Here is a 26539-nt window from a genome sequence, read left to right as displayed (position 1 = left end):
AACATGTTAGCATCCGAGCAACGTTAACATGGACGCCCCTGCTTATTTCAACAAGACAATGCCAAGCCACGTGTTACAAAAGCGTGGCTTCGTACTAAATGATTGCGGGTACTAGACTGGCTTGCCCGTAGTCCGGACCTGTCTCCGATTGAAAATGTGTGGCACATTATGAAGCCTAAAATACCACAACAGAGACCCCGGACTGTTGAACAACTTAAGCTGTACATCAAGCAAGAATGGGAAAGAATTCCACCTGAAAAGCTTCCAAAATTGGTCTCTTCAGGTCCCAAACGTTTACTGAGTGATGTTAAAAGGAAAGGCCATGTAACACAGTGGTAAAAATGCCCCTGTTGCTGCCATTAAATTGTAAGTAATGATTATTTGTAAACAAAATTAAGTTTCTCAGTTTGAACATGAAATATCTTGTCGACAATGCAAAGCGAAAGCCATTTATCAACAACACCCAGCGACGCTGCCATCTTTGCTGGGCCCGAGCTCATCTAAGATGGACTGATGCAAATGGAAAAAGTGTTCTGTGGTTTGACGAGTCCACATTTCAAATTGTTTTTGGAAACTGAGGACGCTGTGTCTTCCGGAACAAAGAGGAAAAGAACCATCCGGATTGTTATAGGCGCAACGTTTAAAAGCCAGCATCTGTGATGGTATGGGGGTGCGTTAGTGCTCAAGGCATGGGTAACTTACACATCTGTGAAGGCACCATTAATGCTAAAAAGGTACATACAGGTTTTGGAGAAACATGTTAGCATCCGAGCAACGTTAACATGGACGCTCCTGCTTATTTCAACAAGACAATGCCAAGCCACGTGTTACAAAGGCGTGGCTTCGTACTAAATGATTGCGGTTACTAGACTGGCTTGCCTGTAGTCCGGACCTGTCTCTGATTGAAAATGTATGGCACAATATGAAGCTTTAAATTCCACAACTGTTGAACAACTTAAGCCGTACATCAAGCAAGAATGGGAAAGAATTCCACCTGAAAAGCTTCCAAAATTGGTCTCTTCAGTTCCCAAACGTTTACTGAGTGATGTTAAAAGGAAAGGCCATGTAATACAGTGGTAAAAATGCCCCTGTTGCTACCATTAAATTGTAAACAAAATTAAGTTTCTCAGTTTGAACATGAAATATCTTGTCTTTGCTGCCTATTCATTTGAGTATAAGTTGAAAAGGATTTGCAAATCATTGTTTTTATTTACCAATTCCGCAAGGTGCCAACTTCACTGGTTTTGAGTTTTGTGGATTTTACATACAACGTTTATGCCTAAAGTCTATGCAAATGACAAACTTCATGTTTCATTTAGTATCGCGCATCAATTAGTTATTGCAAATACATTCAGTACTTTGAATTTCTATGTGTTTAAAGAAAATATTTATGATGCTTCGTTTACTTTCCGCATCCATCTTCTCAGTTCTCTGTTCTCCTCTTTGTTTATCAAACCCGTTTTTTTTCCCCCTCCGCACACTTCCAGACACTCCTTTTCCCCTCCGCTTTGTCTCTTCTTTCCCCACGAGAGCGCTGACGCCACACTGCGAGCCACTTAGAGAGCCATCTTTCTGCCTCCTTCCTGCTCTGTTCATTTCACTCCAAACATCTCCTGTCGCGTTTTCTGCCTCATTACCATCACCAGCGTTTGCAGACTCTCAGTGCTGCTTAGAAATGTTTCATCCGTCGGCTTTGGATTTTGTTTTTCATCACCGATTACCTCGTATTTATATACATTCTAGGGCTGAGCGATACTGATAATTTCGATGTTGATTTTTTTGGGACAAAAACATTTATATACGATTTTTTTCCCTCCTACTTTTTCAAGACGCCAATGAGTGCAAATGACAGAGATAATTTGAAAAAAGTTCTGCTTTTACAAATCCCAAAACCAGTCAAGTTGGCACTTTGTGTAAATGTTAAATAAAAACTAAATACATCTGCCAATCATTTTCAACTTATATTCAATTGACTAAACTGCAAAGACAAGATACTTAATGTATGAACTTATTTTTTGCAAATATTAACTCATTTGGAATTTGATGCCTGCAACATGTTTCAAAAAAGCAGACACAAGTGGCAAAAAAGACTGAAAAAGTTGAGGAATGCTCATCAAACACTTATTTGGAACATCCCACAGGTGAACAGGCTAATTGGGAACAGGTGGGTGCCATGATTGGGTACAAAAGCACCTTCACAAACAAGGATGGGGTGAGGTACACCACTTTGTGAACAAATGCGTGAGCAAAATGTCGGACAGTTTAATGACCAACATTACTCAACAAGCTATTGCAAGGAATTTAGGGATTTCACCATGTACGGTCCGTAATTTCTTCAAAAGGTTCGGAAAATCTGGAGAAATCACTGCACGTAAGCGATGATATTAAGGACCTTCAATCCCTCAGGCGGTACGGCATCAAAAAAGCGACACCAGTCTGTGAAGGATATCACCACATGGGCTCAGGAACACTTCATAAAACCGCTGTCAGTAACTACAGTTGGTCGCTACATCTGTAAATTCAAGTTAAAGCCATTTATCAACAACACCCAGAAACGCTGCCATCTTCGCTGGGCCCGAGCTCATCTAAGATGGACTGATGCAAAGTGGAAAAGTGTTCTGTGGTCTGACGAGTCCACATTTTAAATTGTTTTTGAAAACTGTGGACGTCATGTCCTCCGGAACAATAAGGAAAAGAACCATCCGGATTGTTATAGGCACAAAGTTCAAAAGCCAGCATCTGTGATGGTATGGGGGTATATTAGTGCCCACGGCATGAGTAACTTACACATCTGTGAAGGCACCATTAATGCTGAAAGGTACATACAGGTTTTGGAGTCCAAGCAACATTATCATGGACGCCCCTGCTTATTTCAGCAAGACCGTGCCAAACCACGTGTTACAACAGCGTGGCTTCATAGTAAAAGAGTGCAGGTACTAGACTGACCTGCCTGTAGTCAAGACCTGTCTCCCATTGAAAATGTGTGGCGCAATGTAAAGCCCAAAATACCTCAATAATTACTGCTTGGCACACTCTTGACATTCTCTCGATGAGCTTCAAACACACCCGTGAAGTGAAAACCATTTCAGGTGACTACCTCTTGAAGCTCATCGAGAGAATGCCAAGAGTGTGCAAAGCAGTAATCAGAGCAAAGGGTGGCTATTTTGAAGAAACTAGAATATAAAACATGTTTTCAGTTATTTCACGTTTTTTGTTAAATACATAACTCCACAAGTGTTCATTTTTAGTTTTGATGCCTTCAGTGACAATCTACAAATTAAATAGTCATGAAGAAATAAATAAAGAAAACACATTGAATGATAGAGTGTGTCCAAAATTTTGGCTTGTACTACATAGATGTAGATGTGTGCTCTAGGTCAGGGAGTAAAATAGCATCTGTGTTTTTGTCCCTTGCCGAAGGATTATTCCGCTCTAATTTAGTATTGAGCACTGTTTAACGGACAAACCACAGTAACATCAGCTATATATGTGTATGTATATGTATATATACATATGTATTTGTATATAAGTGTGTGTATGTGTATATACACATATATATGTATCTATATATGTGTATAAATATATATATATACACACACACACATATATATATATATATATATATATATATATATATACAATAACAAAAAAAGCTTTGTCTTAAAAAAATATGTATAATATATACATATGCTACATATATGGGGCATTCTATTAAATTAAAGCAAAGTGCTGTCCCTTAACCAAAAAAAGTGTTTAATACAACACTTACAGTAAGTATTCAAACATGCATTTTTACTTACTTTTAATTATGATTTTTTAAAACCCAGGGCATTAGTTGAGATAGTGATCAGATAAGTTTATACAAAATCATCTTTTATTGGGTACTTCCTATTGAGAACTAACTGTCCCCAATCTTTACTCCTGGATGGTTCGCTTCCCCTTTGTTCCGGATGACACGATGTCGAATATTTCCAAAAACAATTTGAAATGTGGACTCGTCAGACCACAGGACACTTTTCCACTTTGCATCAGTCCATCTTAGATGATCTCGGGCCCATAGAAGCCGGCGGCGTTTCTGGATGTTGTTGATAAATGGCTTTCGCTTTGCATAGTATTTTTTTTTTTTTCCAGTGGATTATATTTATATCGCGCTTTTCTCTAGTGACTCAAAGCGCTTTACATAGTGAAACCCAATATCTAAGTTACATTTAAACCAGTGTGGGTGGCACTGGGAGCAGGTGGGTAAAGTGTCTTGCCCAAGGACACAACGGCAGTAACTAGGACGGCGGAAGCGGGAATCGAACCTGCAACCCTCAAGTTGCTGGCACGGCCGCTCTACCAACCGAGCTTTAACTTGCACTTACTGATGTAGCGACAAATTGTATTTAGTGACAGTGGTTTTCTGAAGTGTTCCTGAGTCCATGTGGTGATATCCTTTAGAGATTGATGTCGGTTTTTGATACAGCGCCGTCTGAGGGATCGAAGGTCACGGTCATTCAATGTTGGTTTCCGGCCATGCCGCTTACGTGGAGTGATTTCTCCAGATTCTCTGAACCTTTTGATGATATTATGGACCGTAGATGTTGAAATCCCTAAATTTTTTGCAACTGCACTTTGAGAAATGTTGTTCTTAAACTGTTTGACTATTTGTTCACGCAGTTGTGGACAAAGGGGTGTACCTCGCCCCATCCTTTCTTGTGAAACACTGAACATTTTTAGGGAAGCTGCTTTTATACCCAATCATGGCACCCGCCTGTTCCCAATTAGCCTGCACACCTGTGGGATGTTCCACATAAGTGTTTGATGAGCATTCCTCAACTTTATCACTATTTATTGCCTCCTTTCCAAACTTCTTTTTCACGTGTTGCTGGCATCAAATTCTAAAGTTAATGATTATTTAAAAAAAAAAAAAAGTTTATTAGATTGAACATCAAATATGTTGTCTTTGCAGCATATTCAATTGAATATGGGTTGAAAATGATTTGCAAATCATTGTATTCCGTTTATATTTACATCTAACACAATTTCCCAACTCATATGGAAACGGGGTTTGTACAATGAAGGTGTACGTATACGTCCGACTCCACTGAGTCAGCTTTTCTCGACCTCCCGTTACAATTTAGAGCAAGTGTGTAGTCTCCCTTTAAAATGTCACCATGTTTCACAAAGGCCATCAGTTTACCCGCCCCAGCCTGCGGGTCGCCACGGGTGTGCACTCACAGACATGAAGCACGCTGACTTGTACGGCCGAGCGGGGATGGATGTCGGTTCTGTTGCAACACAATGACTCAAAGCATCACAAATACATGAGGACGCGGGCCAGGGAGCAAACAAACTGCGAGGGCGGACGGGCAGAGTGGGAGGCAGAAGTAAAGTACTGTTCAGCAGGCATATGTTCATTTTACTTGAACATGTTTTTATAATGGGTTATATTTTTGTCTTGAACTACAGTGGACACTGCTTAATGTGCAACATGTTTATAGCAGTAGCGGGCCGTCCGTATCTCACCTAGGCCTTAAGTGATGTCCTACTTAAAATGTGCAGACCAACGATCGGTAATTTCGCATCTTGTGACACTGAATCAACTTAAATCTGTCGATTGGTAAGTGTTTGTTTGGCATTAAATGTGAGTGGAATGAAACGCTGGATGTAAATATTGTTTCAAATGTACATACAGCTAGCATAAATAGCATGTTAGCATCGATTAGCGCGGTTTTATTTTTTGTCTTAAACTACAATGGACACTGCTTAATGTGCAACATGTTTATAGCAGTAGCGGGCCGTCCGTATCTCACCTAGGCTTTCAGTGATGTCCTACTTAAAATGTGCAGACCAACGATCGGTAATTTCGCATCTTGTGACACTGAATCAACTTAAATCCGTCGATTGGTAAGTGATTGTTTGGCATTAAATGTGGGTGGAATGAAACGCTGGATGTAAATATTGTTTCAAATGTACATAGAGCTAGCATAAATAGCATGTTAGCATCGATTAGCGCGGTTTTATTTTTGTCTTAAACTACAATGGACACTGCTTAATTTGCAACATGTTTATAGCAGTGGCGGGCCGTCTGTATCTCACCTAGGCCTTCAGTGATGTCATACGTAGTCCGACTTCACCTCTCAAAATAACGTAATTTATGTCACCACATGGACACGGCCGGAGATACTATACAGCAGGGGTGTCAAACTCAAATACAGAGTGGGCCAAAATTTGGGCCAATAAAAAATCAGTTCCCAGTGGCTTTTTTTTATTTTTTGAAGTTTTTTTCAAAATTTTACCCATCCCGGAATATCCCTAAAAAAAGCTTTAAAGTGCCTGATTTTCGCTATCTCTGAAGCCATCGTCCATTTTCCTGTGACGTCATCCAGTGATGCCAATACGGATAGCACAGCAAGATATAGCGACATTAGCTCGGATTCAGACTCGGATTTCAGCGGCTTAAGCGATTCAACAGATTACGCATTTGTTGAAACGGATGGTTGGAGTATGGAGGCAGATAGCGAAAACGAAATTTAAGAAAAAACTGAAGCTATTGAGCGAATAGCTATTGACGCTATTCGGCCATGTTTGCCTTAGCATCGCCGGTAAAATATGCAGACCAACGATTGGAAGTTTCGCATCTTGTGACACTGAATCAACTTAAATCCGTCGATTGGTAAGTGTTTGTTTGGCATTAAATGTGGGTGGAAGGAAACGCTGGATGTAAATATAGTTTCTAATGTACATACAACTAGCATAAATATCATGTTAGAATCGATTAGCGCGGTTTTATTTTTGTCTTAAACTACAGTGGACACTGCTTAATTTGCAACATGTTTATAGCAGTGGCGGGCCGTCTGTATCTCACCTAGGCCTTCAGTGATGTCATACGTAGTCCGACTTCACCTCTCAAAATAACGTAATTTATGTCACCACATGGACACGGCCGGAGATACTATACAGCAGGGGTGTCAAACTCAAATACAGAGTGGGCCAAAATTTGGGCCAATAAAAAATCAGTTCCCAGTGGCTTTTTTTTATTTTTTGAAGTTTTTTTCAAAATTTTACCCATCCCGGAATATCCCTAAAAAAAGCTTTAAAGTGCCTGATTTTCGCTATCTCTGAAGCCATCGTCCATTTTCCTGTGACGTCATCCAGTGATGCCAATACGGATAGCACAGCAAGATATAGCGACATTAGCTCGGATTCAGACTCGGATTTCAGCGGCTTAAGCGATTCAACAGATTACGCATTTGTTGAAACGGATGGTTGGAGTATGGAGGCAGATAGCGAAAACGAAATTTAAGAAAAAACTGAAGCTATTGAGCGAATAGCTATTGACGCTATTCGGCCATGTTTGCCTTAGCATCGCCGGTAAAATATGCAGACCAACGATTGGAAGTTTCGCATCTTGTGACACTGAATCAACTTAAATCCGTCGATTGGTAAGTGTTTGTTTGGCATTAAATGTGGGTGGAAGGAAACGCTGGATGTCAATATAGTTTCTAATGTACATACAACTAGCATAAATATCATGTTAGAATCGATTAGCGCGGTTTTATTTTTGTCTTAAACTACAGTGGACACTGCTTAATTTGCAACATGTTTATAGCAGTGGCGGGCCGTCTGTATCTCACCTAGGCCTTCAGTGATGTCATACTTAGTCCGACTTCACCTTTCAAAATAACGTAATTTATGTCACCACATGGACACGGCTGGAGATACTATACAGCAGGGGTGTCAAACTCAAATACAGAGTGGGCCAAAATTTGGCCTAATAAAAAAATCAGTTCCCAGTGGCTTATTTTATTTTTTGAAGTTTTTTTCAAAATTGTACCCATCCCGGAATATCCCTAAAAAAATCTTTGAAGTGCCTGATTTTCGCTATCTCTGAAGCCATCGTCCATTTTCCTGTGACGTCATCCAGTGATGCCAATACGGATAGCACAGCAAGATATAGCGACATTAGCTCGGATTCAGACTCGGATTTCAGCGGCTTAAGCGATTCAACAGATTACGCATTTGTTGAAACGGATGGTTGGAGTATGGAGGCAGATAGCGAAAACAAAATTGAAGAAAAAACTGAAGCTATTGAGCGAATAGCTATTGACGCTAATCGGCCATGTTTGCCTTAGCATCGCCGGTAAAATGTGCAGACCAACGATCGGAAGTTTCGCATCTTGTGACACTGGATCAACTTAAATCCGTCGATTGGTAAGTGTTTGTTTGGCATTAAATGTGGGTGGACGGAAAGGCTGGATGTAAATATAGTTTCAAATGTACATACAGCTAGCCTAAATAGCATGTTAGCCTCCATTATGTCATGATCCATGTATTGGATCATGGCATATTCTGGTTTTGGTTCTGTTTGTTATCACATTCTCTCTAGTATTTGTCTTCCTCAGTTCTTTTTTGGCACTTCCTGGTTTTGTTCTGTTGTCATAGTTACCGATTTAGTGTCACCTGTCTCTCCTTTGATCACGCGCACCTGCCCTTGATTAGTTATCTCCCTATTTAAGACCGCCTTTGTTTTACATTCTTTCTTGGACTCTTGTTTGCTTCACGCTACAGTTGATGTCGCTCTTTCCAGCCTTGTGGTAACTACCTTCGTGTACATTAACTTCCATGCTATTTCAGTTTTTTGTCCCTAGCTCATGCTAGCGGGTTCTGTTTTGTTTGTTAGTGCCTTCGAGCAAGTGTTTTTGGTTGTTAGACTGTTTTCGTTAGTGTAAATAAATTATTGTTCCTACCTCACGCTGTGTCCATCTTCGCTGCACCCACGAGAGAACAACTCGTCACCACAATGCCACCAAGACGTCACGGATTAGCTGGCAGTCATGCCTCGACCAAATATGTCTGATTAGCACATAAGTCAACAACATCAACAAAACTCACCTTTGTGATTTCGTTGACTTTATCGTTGGAAATACATCTGCAGGTTATCCATTCATCTCTGTGCCATGTCTGCATTAGCATCGCCGGTAAAATGTGCAGACACTCCGGCACATTCAATGGGGGTCTGGCGGAAGATTTCTTTGACTTTATCGTTGGAAATGCATCTGCTTTGAGTTTCGCAGGATATCCACACAATCTTGCCATCTCTGTAGTAGCATAGCTTTCGTCGGTAAAGTGTGCGGAACAAACGACTGATCTGTTCGTCGGCTTTCCCCACACCCTCGTATTTTGAACAAATTTCGTCCAATTTCTTGCCACTTTCGCATCTTTGGGCCAGTGGTGCAACTTGAATCCCTCCTGTCAGTGTTGTTAGACCCTCCGACAACAAACCGACAAGGCATGATGTCTCCAAGGTTCCAGAAAATAGTCGAAAAAACGGAAAATAACGGAAAATAACAGACCTGAGTCCCGTGTGTGTAATGTGTTTGAGAAAATGGCGTCTTTATTACCTAGGTGACGTCACGTTTTGTCGTCATCGCTCCGAGAGCGATAAATAGAAAGGCGTTTAATTCGCCAAAATTCACCCATTTAGAGTTCAGAAATCGGTTGAAAAAATATATGGTCTTTTTTTCTGCAACATCAAGGTATATATTGACGCTTACATAGGTCTGGTGATAATGTTCCCCTTTAAAACTGAACAAAGCCGCGGGGCAAGGTTGAAAAAAATATCCTTTTTATAGGGACCCAAACAAGTTTTGCATTGAATATTGAACAAGCAAGGCTTATATAACTTTATAGTGACATCCAAAATCCAGTTTAAAATAATAATAATAATTTAAAAAATATCAATGTCATATCAAATAAAATTTAAATAAACATTGAATGCCTCTTTTCTATTTGCAGCCTTCTGAGGTAAATATCAAAATCGAGTTTTTCCCATGGGCTAATAATAAATGTGAAAATAAAAAAACAATAATGAATGCATCAAACATTCAAGCCTTGAAGTAGCGAGAGAAAGTGCACGAATAAAACGTTAATTATTGCTCAGTGTCACGTGGAAGGCGCATAGTGATGCATGTTTTGTTCCACCCCAGGATGTTAAGGACCAGTTGGACAGGACTTGCAGGTCAGGGCTTGATTTAATACAAAAATATAACCACACTGGTACAAAATAGACAGAAACAAACGCACGGGGAGCTAAAGCTAAAACTTAGCACCAAGTCAGGAACAAGAAGCATACGTGAGTGTTGCTTACCTCCAAACAAAAGACCAAGATCGAACAAAGGGAGAAGGCAGGCTTAAATAAGGAAGTAATCAATAAACACAGGTGCTCTTCAGGAAACAAGTAACAGGTGGAACAAATCAGAAACTATGGTAACAGAACAAAACAAGGAACTGCAACCAGGAACCGAAAGAGTCCAAGACAAACAGAAAACACAAAATGACTCAAAAACCAAAATCAAAATGTGATCCGGGCAGGGGATCACAACAGCTCAGTTTGCTACACTGATTGAATATGGAACAAGCAACGCTTATATAACTCAATAGTGTAAAATCAACTTTCAAAAAACAAACAAAAAAACATCAATGGTATATTAAATGAGATTTAAATAAAAAATGTAATGGCTATTTTCTATTTGCAGCCGTCTGAGGTAAACATCAACATTCATTTTTTCCACAGGCTAATACATTTTAAAATGAAATAACAATTGAGTTTGCTGTGGGTTCACAGTGTGGCGCATATTTGTAACAGAGTTAAAGTTGTTTATACGGCCACTTTGGGACTCCAAAGTGAGTATCCATATCCAATCACAGGACACATAAATGTCTGTCTAGAAGGCCTTACAAGTTTTGGAGCAACGTCTTTTTCATGGACGCCCCTGCTTATTTCAACAAGACAATGCCAAGCCACATTTTGCACATGTTTCAACAGCGTGATTTCGTAGTAAAATAGTGCGGGTGCTAGACCGACCTGCCTGTAGTCCAGATCTGTCTCCCATTGAAAATCTATGGCACATCATGAAGTGTAAAATATGACAACGGAGACCCCGGACAGTTTGCTACACTGATTGAATATAGAACAAGCAACGCTTATATAACTCAATAGTGCAAAATCAACTTTCAAAAATCAAACAAAAAAACATCAATGGTATATTAAATGAGATTTAAATAAAAAATGTAATGCCTATTTTCTATTTGCAGCCGTCTGAGGTAAACATCAACATTCATTTTTTCCACAGGTTAATAAGTTTTAAAATAAAATAACAATTGTGTTTGCTGTGGGTTCACAGTGTGGCACATATTTATAACAGTGTTAAAGTTGTTTATACGGCCACTTTGGGACTCCAAAGTGAGTATCCACATCCAATCACAGGACACATAAAGGTCTGTCAAGAAGGCCTTACAAGTTTTGGAGCAACGTCTTTTTCATGGACGCCCCTGCTTATTTCAACAAGACAATGCCAAGCCACATTTTGCACATGTTACAACAGCGTGATTTCTTACTAAATAGTCCGGGTACTAGACCGACCTGCTTTTAGTCCAGACCTGTCTCCCATTGAAAATGTGTGGGACATCATGAAGTGTAAAATATGACAACGGAGACCCCGGACAGTTTGCTACACTGATTGAATATGGAACAAGCAACGCTTATATAACTCAATAGTGCAAAATCAACTTTCAATAAACAAACAAAAAAACATCAATGGTATATTAAAAAAAGATTTTCATAAAAAAACGCAATGCCTATTTTCTATTTGCAGCCGTCTGAGGTAAACATCAACATTCATTTTTTCCACAGGCTAATACATTTTAAAATAAAATAACAATTGTGTTTGCTGTGGGTTCACAGTGTGGCGCATATTTGTAACAGAGTTAAAGTTGTTTATACGGCCACTTTTGCACTCCAAAGTGAGTATCCATATCCAATCACAGGACACATACAGGTCTGTCTAGAAGGCCTTACAAGTTTTGGAGCAACGTGTTTTTCATTGACGCCCCTGCTTATTTCAACAAGACAATGACAAGCCACATTTTGTACGTTACAACAGCGTGATTTCGTAGTAAAATAGTGCGGGTACTAGACCGACCTGCCTGTAGTCCAGATCTGTCTCCCATTGAAAATCTATGGAACATCATGAAGTGTAAAATATGACAACGGAGACCCCGGACAGTTTGCTACACTGATTGAATATGGAACAAGCAACGCTTATATAACTCAATAGTGCAAAATCAACTTTCAATAAACAAACAAAAAAACATCAATGGTATATTAAAAAAGATTTAAATAAAAAATGCAATGCCTATTTTCTATTTGCAGCCGTCTAAGGTAAACATCAACATTCATTTTTTCCACAGGCTAATACATTTTAAAATAAAATAACAATTGAGTTTTCTGTGGGTTCACAGTGTGGCGCATATTTGTAACAGAGTTAAAGTTGTTTATACGGCCACTTTTGGACTCCAAAGTGAGTATCCATATCCAATCACAGGACACATAAATGTCTGCCTAGAAGGCCTTACAAGTTTTGGAGCAACGTCTTTTTCATGGACGCCCCTGCTTATTTCAACAAGACAATGCCAAGCAAGTGATTTCGTAGTAAAATAGTGCGGGTACTAGACCGACTTGCCTGTAGTCCAGATCTGTCTCCCATTGAAAATGTGTTGCACATCATGAACCGTAAAATATGACAACGAAGACCCCGGTCTGTTGAACAACTTAAGCTGTACATCAAGAAAATGGGAAAGAATTCAAAAATTGGTCTCCTCAGTTCCCAAACGTTTACTGAGTGTTGTTAAAAGGAAAGGCCATGTAACCCAGTGGTAAAAATGTCCCTGTGCCAACTTTTTTGCAATGTGTTACTGCCATTAAATTCTAAGGTAATGATTATTTGCAAAAAAATTAATAAAGCAAATATTTGTTCGAACATTAAGTATCTTGTCTTTGCAGTCTATTCAATAAAATATACGTTAAAAAGGATTTAAGAATCATTGTATTCTGTTTTTTGTTTTTTTACCATTTACACAACGTGCCAACTTTACTGGTTTTGGGTTTTGTATTCTGTTTAACCACCAAAGGTAACATTAGCTTGTCCGTGGGGTTCTTGTTAATATTTTTTGCTTTGAAATATGTAACTGTGAGCAAGTTGCAAACGGAGCCAATAAGAGAAACCATTGCTCCCTGCATGAAGTTGGCCACCCACCAAACAATTCATTGGGTCTCAGTTGTATGTGCTGTTTTTGTTTCTGAATATTTTCATTTCTTTTTCGGTAAATCAAAGCTCACCAAGGCAAACATTTTCTCCAAAATAGTCTGGTTTGTGCCTTTTAAATGTCTGATTGTACTGTTCGTTAGACATCAAAGATAAACATTTTCCGCCCCTGGACATTTTCCATATTCAACTGCAATAGTTTTGTTTTATACAGCTATGTTTGTGCTGGTTTGTTAGAATTATCAGTCGTTTTTGATTCATGGTAGTTTTTTTCAACTGTGATATGAATTTGAAGAATGTCAAGGGACTAGATTACCTTTGATGGAGCCCCTCAAAACAGCACAATCAATAATTTTTCAACAGCCAGTTTTGCATGGAGTGAGGGGCCAACTCGACATACTGTAGGTACAAACCCTGTTTCCATATGAGTTGGGAAAATGTGTTGGATGTAAATAAAAACGGAATACAATTATTTGCATATCATTTTCAACCCATATTCAATTGAATGCACAACAAAGACAAGATATTTGATGTTCAAACTCATAAACTTTATTTTTTTTTGCAAATAATAATTAACTTAGAATTTCATGGCTGCAACACGTGCCAAAGTAGTTGGGAAAGGACATGTTCACCACTGTGTTACATCACCTTTTCTTTTAACAACACTCAATAAACTGAGGAAACTAATTGTTGAAGCTATGAAAGTGGAATTCTTTCCCATTTTTGTTCTATGTAGAGCTTCAGTCGTTCAACAGTTCGGGGTCTCCGCTGTCGTATTTTACACTTCATAATGTGCCACACATTTTCCATGGGAGAAAGGTCTGGACTGCAGGCGGGCCAGGAAAGTACCCGCACTCTTTTTTTACGAAGCCACGCTGTTGTAACATGTGCTAAATGTGGCTTGGCATTGTCTTGCTGAAATACGCATGGGCGTCCATGAAAAAGATGGCGCTTAGTTGACAACATATATTGTTCCAAAACCTGTATGTACCTTTCAGCATTAATGGTGCCTTCACAGATGTGTAAGTTACCCATGCCTTGGGCGCTAATGCACCCCCATATCATCACAGATGCTGGCTTTTGAACTTTGCGTCGATAACAGTCTGGATGGTTCTCTTGTCCTTTGGTCTGGATGATACAATGTTGAATATTTCCAAAACCTATTTGAAATGTGGAATCGTCAGACCACAAAACACTTTTCCACTTTGCATCAGTCCATCTTAGATGATCTCGGGCCCAGAGAAGCCGGCAGCGTTTCTGGATGTTGTTGATAAATGGCTTTCACTTTGCATAGTAGAGCTTTAACCTGCACTTACAGATTTAGCGACGAACTGTATTTAGTGACAGTGGTTTTCTGAAGTGTTCCTGAGCCCATGTGGTGATATCCTTTAGAGATTGATGTCAGTTATTGATATCGTGCCGTCTGAGGGATCGAAGGTCACGGTCATTCAATGTTGGTTTCCGGCCATGCCGCTTTGATGGAGTGATTTCTCCAGATTCTCTGAACCTTTTGATGATATTATGGACCGTAGATGTTGAAATCCCTAAATTTCTTGCAATTGCACTTTGAGAAACGTTGTTCTTAAACGGTTTGACTATTTGCTCACGCAGTTGTGGACAAAGGGGTGTACCTCACCCCATCCTTTCTTGTGAAGGACTGAGCATTTTTTGGGAAGCTGTTTTTATACGCAATCATGGCACCCACCTGTTACCAATTAGCCTGTTCACAAGTGGGATGTTCCAAATAAGTGTTTGATGAGGATTTCTCAACTTTATCAGTATTTATTGCCACCTTTCCCAACTTCTTTGCCACGTGTTGCTATCATCAAATTCTAAAGTTAATGATTTTTTTGCCGCTTATTCCCTTTTGGGGTGACGGGGGGCGCCGGTGCCTATCACAGCTACAATCGGGCGGAAGGCGTTGTACACCCTGGACAAGTCGCCACCTCATCGCAGGTTGGCACGTTGTGTAAATCGTAACTAAAAACAGAATACAATGATTTGCAAATCCTTTTTCAACCTATATTCAATTGAATAGACTGCAAAGACAAGATTCTTAACGTTCAAAGTGGTAAACTTTTGTTATTTTTTGCAAATATTAGCTCATTTGGAGTTTGATGCCTGCAACATGTATTAAAAAAAAGCTGCCACAGGTGGCAAAAAAGACTGAGAAAGTTAAGGAATGCTCATCAAACACTTATTTGGAACATCCCACTTGTGAACAGGCTAATTGGGAACAAATGAGCGCCATGATTGGGTATAAAAGCAGAATCCATGAAATGCTCATTATTTCAAAAATAAAAAAGGGTCACCATTTTGTCAACAAATGTGCGAGCAAATTGTTGAACAGTTTAGGAAAAACATTTGTTAATGAGCTATTGAAAGAAATTTAAGGATTTCCCCATCTACGGTCTGTAATATCATCAAAAGGTTCAGTGTCACAGTTTGTTGGTCACGAACCCCAAGATGCAGAGACGGAGGCAGGCATTGAACAGGAAAACATGATTTAATTAAAATATTAGAACAAGAACAAACAAAGAGGTACAACCAAAAGCGCGCATGAGGCGGATAGCAAACTGAGGGAGCTAGCATGGGAGCTAGAAAATAAAGGAGCTTAACAATGAAGCTAGCATAAAAAAAATAGGATCTATCATGGAAGCTAGTGGGTAGCGGGCAGGAAAACAGAAGTCATATGTGTAGTATACAACAAACTGGAAGCAGGGAACAAAAAAACCAGTAAGCTACAAACATTTAACGGATATAACTTACCGCTACGCTGCAAATACAAGACACGGGACGACACAACAGGAATGACAAGAAGGTATACGACAAGACAATAATCCAGCACTGACTGGAAGACAAAGCAGGTACAAATAGGATTGGGCTGATTGAAACCAGGTGTGGCCAGGTGCCAATCAGCCACAGCTGAAGGGAAACAAACGGGAAGCTGAACCAAAATAAGAGTGCTAACAGGAATTAAGGACAGGAAATACTAAACACACAGAGGAAAAAGTAAAACTGTCAGTGGCAAGCCTGACACAGAGGATATGGAGAAATCACTGCACGTAAGCAGCAAGGCTGCATCAAAAACCGACATCAGTGTGTAAAGGATATCACCACATGGGCTCAGGAACACTTCAGAAAACCACTGTCTGTAACTACAGTTTGTCGCTACACCTGTAAGTGCAAGTTAAAACTCTACTATGCAAAGCGAAAGCCATTCATCAACAACACCCAGAAACGCCGCCGGCTTCACTGGGCTCGAGTTCATCTAAGATGGACTGATGCAAAGTGGAAAAACGTTCTGTTGTCCGATGAGTCCACATTTCAAATTGTTTTTTGGAAACTCTGGACCTTGTCCCCTCTGGACCGAAGAGGAAAAGAACCATCCTGGTTTTTATAGGCGCAAAGTTCAAAAGCCAGCATCTGTGATGGTATGGGGGTGTATTAGTGCCCAAGGACTGGGTAACTTACACATCTGTGAAGGCACCATTAATAATTAAAAGATGCATACAGGTATTGGAGCAAAAATGTTGCCACCCAAGCAACGTCTTTTTCATGGACGCCCCTGCTTATATCAGCAAGACAATGCCAAGCAACACTGCACGTGTTACAACACAACAGCGTTGCTTTCCAAGTCATAGTATTCAGTTTTTATTTATGATTTACACAACGTGCCAACTTCGCTGGTTTTGGGTTTTGCAGCATAATGGCAATGACCCTAATATTTCTTCTCATGAACTCCTAAAATAATCTTCTTGCATGTCTTGTGTGTGCAGACTAACGATGTGGCAGGAAACACATGGAATTGGCTCTACTTCATCCCGCTCATCATCATCGGCTCCTTTTTCATGCTCAACTTGGTCCTTGGTGTCCTATCAGGGTAAGTCATCATTTTAATACTAAATCAACCCAAAAAATACTTAATTACTTTTTGCATGTTTGTGGATGCGTTGAGCCTACAGCTTAATACATATTTTCATGCCCATTAATATAAAGTGGAAGACATTATTAAAAAAAAAACGTGGAATGCCGTGTAAGTAGAGATGTCCACTAATGGCTTTTTTGCCGATATCCGATATTGTCCAACTCTTGATAACCGATTTCCATATCAACCGATACCGATATATTTAGTTGTGGAATTAACACATCATTATGCTTAAATTTGTTGTGAAGCCCCGCTGGTTGCATTAAACAATGTAACAATGTTTTCCGAAATAAATAAACTCAAGTTATGGAAAAAAGTGCCAACATGGCACTGCCATATTTATTATTGAAGTCACAAAGTGAATTATATTTTTGAACATGCCTCAAAACAGCAGCTTGGAATTTAGGACATGCTCTCCCTAAAAGAGCATGAGGAGGTTGACGTGGGCAAGCAGTTGGGGGGAAGCTGTATATTGTAGCATCCCGGAAGAGTTAGTGCAGAGTTAGTTCTGTTGTGTTTCTGTTGTGTTACAGTATGGATATTCTCCCAAAATGTGTTTTGTCATTCTTGTTTGGTGTGGATTCACAGTGTGGCGCATATTTGTAACAGTGTTAAAATTGTTTATACGGCCACCCTCAGTGTGACCTGTATGGTTGTTGACCAAGTATGCTTGGCATTCACTTGTGTGTAGACGTTGTGTGACAGACTTCTCAAACCGTCGTGCGGGTTCCAAGGACCGTCAAGGAAGGACATTAGACTTCTTTATTTTTTAATAAAGACTGCTTTTCAGCTGCTACGTCTCCCGCTCGCACTTCCGCTTGCCTTTCTGCTTCAGGCGTCGTCGCCTCTCTCGCACTCTCAGTCTCTCTCTCTCTCTCAGCGTCAGCTTCCCTCTTGCTCCTTCTCGTCTCTCCGCCTCTCTCCCTGACGTTCACGGCTGTCGCTCTTTTATACAGTACGAGAGGATTACTCAATTGTCCCCATGTGCGCGATCCACGCACCTGACCTTGATTGCGGCGTTGCTCCCGGCGCGCCCTGCCTTGCCGCTCGCTCACCGTCCACGCCTCCTCGCCACCATCTTGGGCTGGGCTACGGTGCGCCCTGCCTCGCTGTCAGACTGCCAGGCAAGCCTCCTTGCCGCCATCTTGGGCTGGGCTACGGTGTGCCCTGCCTCGCTGTTGGACTGCTGGCCACGCCTCCTCGCCGCCATCTTGGGCTGGGCTACGGTGTGCCCTGCCTCGCTGTCGGACTGCCGGCTCCGCCTCTCCACAGTTGATATGTAATGTGACTGGGCCGGCACGCAAAGACAGTGCCTTTAAGGTTTTTTGGCGCTCTGTACTTTTTGAAACCGATACCGATAATTTCCGATAATACATTTTAAAGCATTTATCGACAATGAAGCATGGTGGTGGCAGCATCTTGGTGCAAGTGTCAAGCGTTGACAAACGGTGCGTCATGGGAGACGCAGGAGGTCGTCTGGATTTTAGGGGATGCAGATGAACAAGGTAGCAGCGTAAAGTAAAAAAGGTATTTATTGATAAAAGAACAAAACACGAGAGCAACGGGGAAGTGGTCTGACCAAACAAAACAAAATGCAAAATACGTACGGAAAATGTGACGCAAACGGCATCCACACATCCATCCATCCATTTTCTACCGCTTATTCCCTTCGGGGTGGCGGGGGATAAAACAGTCACTTGCGAAGTCTGCACTCATTGGGATTGAGCGGACTGATGGGATGTTGTTACTTTCCTGAGCTGCTAAATTCAGAATAATAGTCACTCTTCAATCAATTACTCGATCAAATGTTATTTATATAACCCTTAATGGCAAGTGTCTCAAAGGGCTGCACAAGCCACAACGACATCAATGCTTCTTGGAGACGTTGCCGTGGTCTGCTGCATTCCATTTAAGTTGGTAGTATGTATATTAGACTTTTAAAGTTGACCAACTTGGTGCCACAACCAGGGGCTGAGTGGGGGGGGGAGGAGGGGGGTGGCCCGTCTATGCCCCGGGGGTCGGGTCGGACCCAAGACCTACCCAGAGCGGGCCATTTCAAAGGCTTGGGCCCGTAGGCATACTTGCCAACACTCCATGATTTTCCGGGAGACTCACAAAATTCAGCACCTCTCTTCGAAAACCTCCCTGGACATCCAGTATTTTCCCACAAAAATTTCCCGAAATTCAGGCGGAACTGGATGCCGCGCCCCCTCCAGCTCCATGCGGACCTGAGTGACGTGTATAAAGAGCGTGTCTGCCCAATGACGTTATAACTGTAGGGTGAGTTCTTGGTTTCTTATGTGGGTTTATTGTTAGGCAGTTTCATTAACGTCCTCCCAGCGTGGAAACAACACACAACAACAGCAGTCCGTTTTCGTCTACCGTAAAGCAATGTTGTGGCACTCTTAAACAGGACATTACTGCCATCTACTGTACATGCATATGGTTAGAAAAACAAGGATGGACAATTCAACCCTTAACTCAACAATGAGTAGATGAATGTTATGTGTGTGTAAATGTGTAAATAAATGAACACTGAAGTTCAAGTATTTCTTTTATTTTTATATATATATATATATATATATATATATATTTAAATAAATAAATACATATATATATATATATATGTCTTGATTGGATTATCCAGAGAATAGTGCTCGATACCGTGGTAGAGCGCAATATGTAGGTGTGGGAAAAATCACAAGACTACTTCATCTCTACAGAACTGTTTCATGAGGGATTCTCTCAATAATCAGGAGATTTTAATGGAAACATTCACATACAATGGTTTATATAGGGCACAGAGTGGGTGGGTACAAGCAGGCGTAGGGTGTGGTGATTGGCTCATGTGTTACCTAGGAGGTGTTTCCGTCTGTGGCGGCATGTTGAAATGATTTCACTGCGCTTGTTGAGGGATGACAGATCTGGATGATATATAATAAACAGTTTCTCTTTCAAGCATAGGTTGCATCTTTTATTACCACTGTTGTAAGGTGTGCTGGATGCAAGAATTTGCCATGTTATTAAATATTCAACATTATTGTCTTTGAGGTTCCAAATGTGCTTGCTGAGTTCTGTAGAATTCCACAAAGTCTGGTTTCTAAAGGAGGCCTTGTGATTATTCCCACTGGTTTTAACGCACCTTCGGTTAATCCTACGTACATGTCGGATGTGTTAATGTCCTTGCGTGTTACCTTTGCTTGGTAAACGACTGATGTTTGTAAGCACCCCCCGTTGAGAGGGCAATCAGGTTTCTTGCGACAGTTACATTCCTTATTGGTTTCAGAGTCGTTTAGTCTGGGGGTATATATATTATTTTGTGTGTATATATATATATATATATATATATATATATATCTGTCTATGTGTGTTGGCCCTGCGATGAGGTCCAGGGTCTACTCCGCCTTACGCCCGATTGTAGCTGAGCTGGGCACCAGCGCCCCCCGCGACCCCAAAGGGAATAAGCGGCAGAAAAATGGATGGATGGACATGAAATACTTGACTTGGTGTACTCCTCCCCTCTTAACCACGCCCCCAACCATGCCCCGCCATGGCCCCCACCCCCCAACTCCTGGAATCTGAGGTCTCAAAGTTGGCAAGTATGCCCGGAGGAGCTCAGAAGATGCAACCAGTTTTATTTTAATCACCACTAATAATAACGCTGGTTGTATGTGGGCTTATACTGTGGGTTGTCCCGGTCAGGATGAGTCATGGTTACTAAAAACTTCCAAAATATTGCACAAGTAAACACGCTGCAGGACTGCTGGTATCGGAGATCATGGCACACAAGACCATGTAATCCAGGGGTGTCAAACTTTTTTTAGATGGGGGGCCACTTGGAGAAAAATCTACTCCCAAGTGGGTGGGACTGGTAAAATCACGGCACGATAACTTAAAAATAAAGACAACTTTAGATTGTTGTCTTTGTTTATAAATAGAAACAAGCACATTCTGAAAATGTACAAGTCATACTGTATTTCCTTGAATTGCCGCAGAGCATATAGTATGCGCCTGCCTTGAATTACTGCCGGGTCAAACTTGCTTCGCAAAATAATTAGCGCATGCTTAGTATTACTGCGAGTGACACTTCCCCTGTCGTCATTTTCAAAATGGAGAAGGCTGATTTCAATACCGGTAATTTTAAATCACATAAAGGGAAGAAGATTAAGAGCTATTCAGTAGGATTTAAGGTCCAAGCTCACATCACACTCAAACTTTTACTGCATGCCTTTGGTAAGTGCCGGAGTGAGACGAGGTTTGAAAATAATTAGCACATGCTTACTTTTACCGCATGCCTTTGGTAAGTGCCGGAGTGAGAAGCGCTTTGAAAATAATTAGTGCATGCTTACTTTTACCGCATGCCTTTGGTAAGCGCAGGAGTGAGAAGAAGTTGTAAATTAGTTAGCGCCCCGGCAGCAATTCAAGGAAATACATTTTCTTTTTGTTTTTATTACTTTTTCATGTTGCAGTTAATAGTATTCTATCTTTATTTGTCCTTATTTATAATTACTGAATAACTGATGTGATAATGTTCATCAGTCAATTCTTTGGTGTTAATTTTAATGTATTATGTTGTAAATATTCATGTTCGAAATAAACTACGGAAAAAAAAGAAAAAATGTCCGATAATGTCTTTTTTGCCGATATTCCGATATTGTCCAGCTCTTAATTACCGATTCCGATATTAAGCGATACCGATATATACAGTTGTGGAATTAACACATTATTATGCCTAATTTTGTCGTGATGCCCCGCTGGATGCATTAAACAATGTAATAAGGTTTTCCAAAATAAATCAACTCAAGTTATGGAAAAAAATGCCAACATGGCACTGCCATATTTATTATTGAAGTCACAAGGTGCATTATTTTTTTAAACTTGCCTCAAAACAACAACTTGGGAATTTGGGACATGCTTTCCCTGGGAGAGCATGAGGAGATTGAGGGTGGGCGGGGTTGAAGTGGGGAGGTAGGGGGTAGCGGAGGGTGTATATTGTAGCGTCCCGGAAGAGTTAGTGCTGCAAGGGTTTCTGGGTATTTGTTCTGTTGTGTTACGGTGCGGATGTTCTCCCGAAATGTGTTTGTCATTCTTGTTTGGTGCGGGTTCACAGTGTGGCGCATATTTATAACAGTGTTAAAGTTGTTCATACGGCCACCCTCAGTCTGACCTGTATGGCTGTTGACCAAGTATGCCTTGCATTCACTTGTGTGCGAAAAGCCGTAGATATTATGTGACTGGGCCGGCACGCAAAGGCACTCCCTTTAAGGTTTATTGGCGCTCTGTACTTCTCCCTACGTCTGTGTACTACTTCGTATAGGGCGTTTTAAAAACTCGTAAAGTTTACCTTTTGAAACCGATACCAATAATTTCCGATATTACATTTTAAAGCATTTATCGGCCGCTAATATCGGCAGTCCGATATTATCCGACATCTCTATTTTTCAATCTATCAAGATAAATAAATAATATAAAAATTGTTAGGAGCTTGCATGGCTGCAATTGTAGTGACCTTAAGATGCTGGAACCAGGAGGACAAAGAGCAGGTAAGAGGATTTGAATTCATAAACAGAGAAGGAAGCAGTCTTGCATGTACAGTTCACCAAGGTAAATCAATCCTCGCGCGAGACAGGCATGAATAGAAACATGCTGATTGGCAGCAGGTGTGGACCGGCTGCCAATCAACAGCAGGTAAGGGGGAAAAACACAGCGCTCAGCGGGACAAGCAGGAAATGAAAACAAAATAAGAGCACTGATTGGAAGTAAATACAAAACAAGGAAGCACAAACAGAAACAAAGTGACAAAAATCAGATTACAAGATGTTATTTATGTAGTTTGCTCATTTTCCTCGACTAGTGCACTACCATCATGGGGTTTATTTATTTTTTTAATATGTAGCATCATCTACAAAGACATAAATAATTGCTATTGCAACATCTAGTGGACACATTTAGAACAGCAGTTTATTTCATTCAAATATTTTAGGATTTTTATATTTAACAAACTCATCCCGTGGGCCATACAATTGACACACCTGGTGTAATCCCATACTTGGTATTGCACCAACTGTTATGATCCGCCGCCCGGATCATGTATTGTTTTGGTTTTTGAGTCCTTTTGTGTTTTCTGTTTGTTTTTGGACTCTTCCGATCCCTGGTTTGGCTTTTCCTTGTTTTATCTTGTTACCATGGTTTTTCATTTGTTCCACCTGCTCTTGTTTTTTTACGCAGACCTGTGTTTTGATTATTGCTTTAGTATTTAAGCCTGCCTTCGACCTCAGTTCTGTCTTGATCCGTTGTTTGCTGTAAGCAACACTCACATTGGTATTTCTTAAATCTTGTCCCTATGCTAAGTTGCTCCTTAGCTTGTCGTGCCCTCGGCACGTTACTACTGGACTCTTGGACTCCATGGTAGTTTAGCTTTAGCTTCCCGTGCGTAGGCACGTGCTTTATTTTGCCTTTTGTACCAGTGTTATTTTATTTTTGTATTAAACCAAGCTCTTACCTGCAATTCCCGTCCTCTTGCATCTTGAGGTGACAAAACGCGCCAGTATATATAAAAAATATATATAAAAAACGCATCTTAGATAGTGGATAGCTTAAAAGGCATACATGAATCATCTTCCATGATCCTGGATCTAAATTCTGTCGAGTAACTCTATCTGACTCATTGCCATTAGCCGGCTAAAACTGAATGAAAGCCAACATGAGTCAATGATGGTCTGAATGTCCTGAAAGCAGGAGCTTTTTGACATTTAGTCACAGAAAGCCTTTTAGCTTAATGCAAGCAGTGCCGTTTGCATGCTTCTACAATTATTGATTGATAAGTATAACGCATGACTCCGATTTTTCTCACCAATATCACATCTTGGGTATGATGGCGGATTGGAGATAATGGCACACTGAATTGAATGACAAGGTCTCAGCTATCACACCAACTTGTCTCAAACCTGCAAGTTTTACGCCATAAAAGCTGTCACTTGTCCAATTGTTATGTTTTAAATTGCGAGCAAAAATTAGAGTTACGAGCTTCCCCACCATTGGTTTCCGTGCTGAATCTCACATTGAACCTCAGAAGATCTGAGACAAACATCTGGGCTTAGTCGTTAACATTAGCTGATAGCTACAGATGGACTTAGCTTTGTTTTTCCGAGCACGAGAAGGAAGAAAATGAGCGTGAAGGACGGTGGATGCTATTGTTTGTTTGTATTTGTTCATTTGAAGGACAAAGTGAAGTTACATTAAGAAGATGGCTGCACCAGATTTAGCACCATGCTAATATTAATTTGTATCTAACATCCATCCATCCATTTTTCTACCACTTGTCCCTGTTCGGGGTCACGGTGGGTGCTGGAGCCTATCTTAAATGCATTCAGGCAGACTTCGAAGCAAATGATAAGTCTGACCAGTAGATGGCAGTCAAACATAAGAGTTCCGTGTAGACTAATTTAATTAAGGATGTTAGATGCGCCACATTTGTCTATCATTATGTATTTTCAATATTGTTGTGTATTTGCAAGCTTTTCAATCTGGTTTTGCTTACCGACCTCGAAGCATTTTTATTTGGTACATAATGTAATGATAAGTGTGAACAGTGGATGGCAGTCAAACATAAGAAATCTGTGTAGACTAATTTAATTAAGGATGTTAGATGCGCCACAATTTTCTATCATTATGTATTGTCAATATTGTTGTGCATTTGCAATCCTTTGAATCTGGTTTTGCTTACCGGCCTCAAAGCAATTTTATTTGGTACATAATGTAATGATAAGTGTGAACAGTGGATGGCAGTCAAACATAAGAATTCCGTGTAGACTAATTTAATTAAGGATGTTAGATGCGCCACAATTTTCTATCATTATGTACTTTCAATATTGTTGTGTATTTGGAAGTCTTTTAATCTGATTTTGCTTACCGACCTCAAATCAATTTTATTTGGTACATGGTATAATGATAAGGGTGACCAGTAGATGGCAGTCAAACATAAGAGATCCGTGTAGACTAATTTAATTATAGATGTTAGACGCACCACAACAGTCTATCAATATGTATTTTCAATATTGTTGTGTATTTGCAAGCCTTTCAATCTGATTTTGCTTACCGACCTTGAAGTAATTTTCTTTGGTACATGGTGTAATGATAAGTGTGACCAGTAGATGGCAGTCAAACATAAGAGATCTGTGTAGACTAGTGCAATTATGGATGTTAGATGCGCCACAATTGTCTATCATTATGTATTTTCAATGTTGTTGTGTATTTGCAATCCTTTCAATCTGGTTTTGCTTACTGACCTTAAAGCATTTTTTTTGGTACATGGTGTAATGATATGTGTGACCGGTAGATGGCAGTTAAACAAAAGAGATACGTGTAGTCTATTTTAATTGTGGTGCATCTGACATCCATAATTAAATTAGTCTACGCGTATCTCTCACCGACCTCGAAGCAATTTTATTTGGTTCACGGTGTAATAAGTGTGACCAGTAGATGGCAGTTAAACATAAGAGATACATGTAGACCAATTTAATTATAGATGTTAGACGCGCCACATTTGTCTATCAATATGTATTTTCAATATTGTTGTGTATTTGCAAGCCTTTCAATCTGATTTTGCTTACCGACCTTGAAGTAATTTTATTTGGTACATGGTGTAATGATAAGGGTGGCCAGTAGATGGCAGTCAAACATAAGAGATCTGTGTAGACTAATTTAATTATGGATGTTAAATGCGCCACAATTGTCTATCATTATGTATTTTCAATATTGTTGTGTATTTTCAATCATTTCAATCTGGTTTTGCTTACCGACTTCAAAGCATTTTTTTTTTGTACATGGTGTAATGATATGTTTGACCGGCAGATGGCAGTCAAACAAAAGAGATACGTGTAGTCTATTTTAAATGGGGCGCATATGACATCCATAATTAAATTAGTCTACACGTATCTCTCACCGACCTCGAATCAATTTTATTTGGTACATGGTGTAATGATTAGTGTGAACAGTAGATGGCAGTAAAACATAAGAGATACATGTAGACAGAAATTAGATGGCAAAATGACTCAAGTAAACGACACCAACATGTTATATGTTCCTTTGAAAATATAGAACATTACACACGGCGCTCAAAAATGTACCAAAATGTTTTAGTACAACGTTGGTAAGCTCTGAAGCCACACCGCTTGATGGATTGTGCTGTGCTTCAACATACGAGTATTGTTATGGTGTGGGTATAAGGTAAGACATATTATCTGGCGTTTCGTTTCGCAATAATATGAAAAAGCAACTTTTCTTACCTTCTGGTACCTGCTGATCTGTATTTGGGATTTGCATAAATCTTGCAAAATTGCGTGTGTCCGCCATTGTAGTCCGTGTAGACTCCAATGGCAAATTGACTTATTATTTTTCTCTTTCTTCTTGTTATGGGACATTCATCCTCTACTGTTGTTTTGAGGCCGGTAAGCAAAGTGAGAATTAGGGTTATACGGGTTATAAGGTACACTGTCGAGTTTTGAGAGAGAGAAAAAAAGAT

General features: G+C 40.2%; 1 protein-coding gene across 1 annotated transcript in view; it reads left to right on the top strand.

Annotated features, from left to right (window-relative positions):
- Positions 1-26539, top strand: part of LOC133536415 (voltage-dependent N-type calcium channel subunit alpha-1B-like) — a 446201-nt gene that overhangs the window by 165172 nt on the left and 254490 nt on the right. Inside the window, exon 7 of the mRNA XM_061876915.1 lies at positions 16868-16971. Coding sequence (XP_061732899.1) covers positions 16868-16971 — 104 coding nt within the window. The remainder of the gene's footprint in view (positions 1-16867; positions 16972-26539) is intronic.

Source organism: Nerophis ophidion, linkage group LG17 (assembly GCF_033978795.1).
Source record: "Nerophis ophidion isolate RoL-2023_Sa linkage group LG17, RoL_Noph_v1.0, whole genome shotgun sequence".
NCBI lineage: Eukaryota > Metazoa > Chordata > Actinopteri > Syngnathiformes > Syngnathidae > Nerophis > Nerophis ophidion.
Note: the sequence above shows the minus strand (reverse complement) of the source record. Positions and strands in the feature narration are given on the sequence as shown.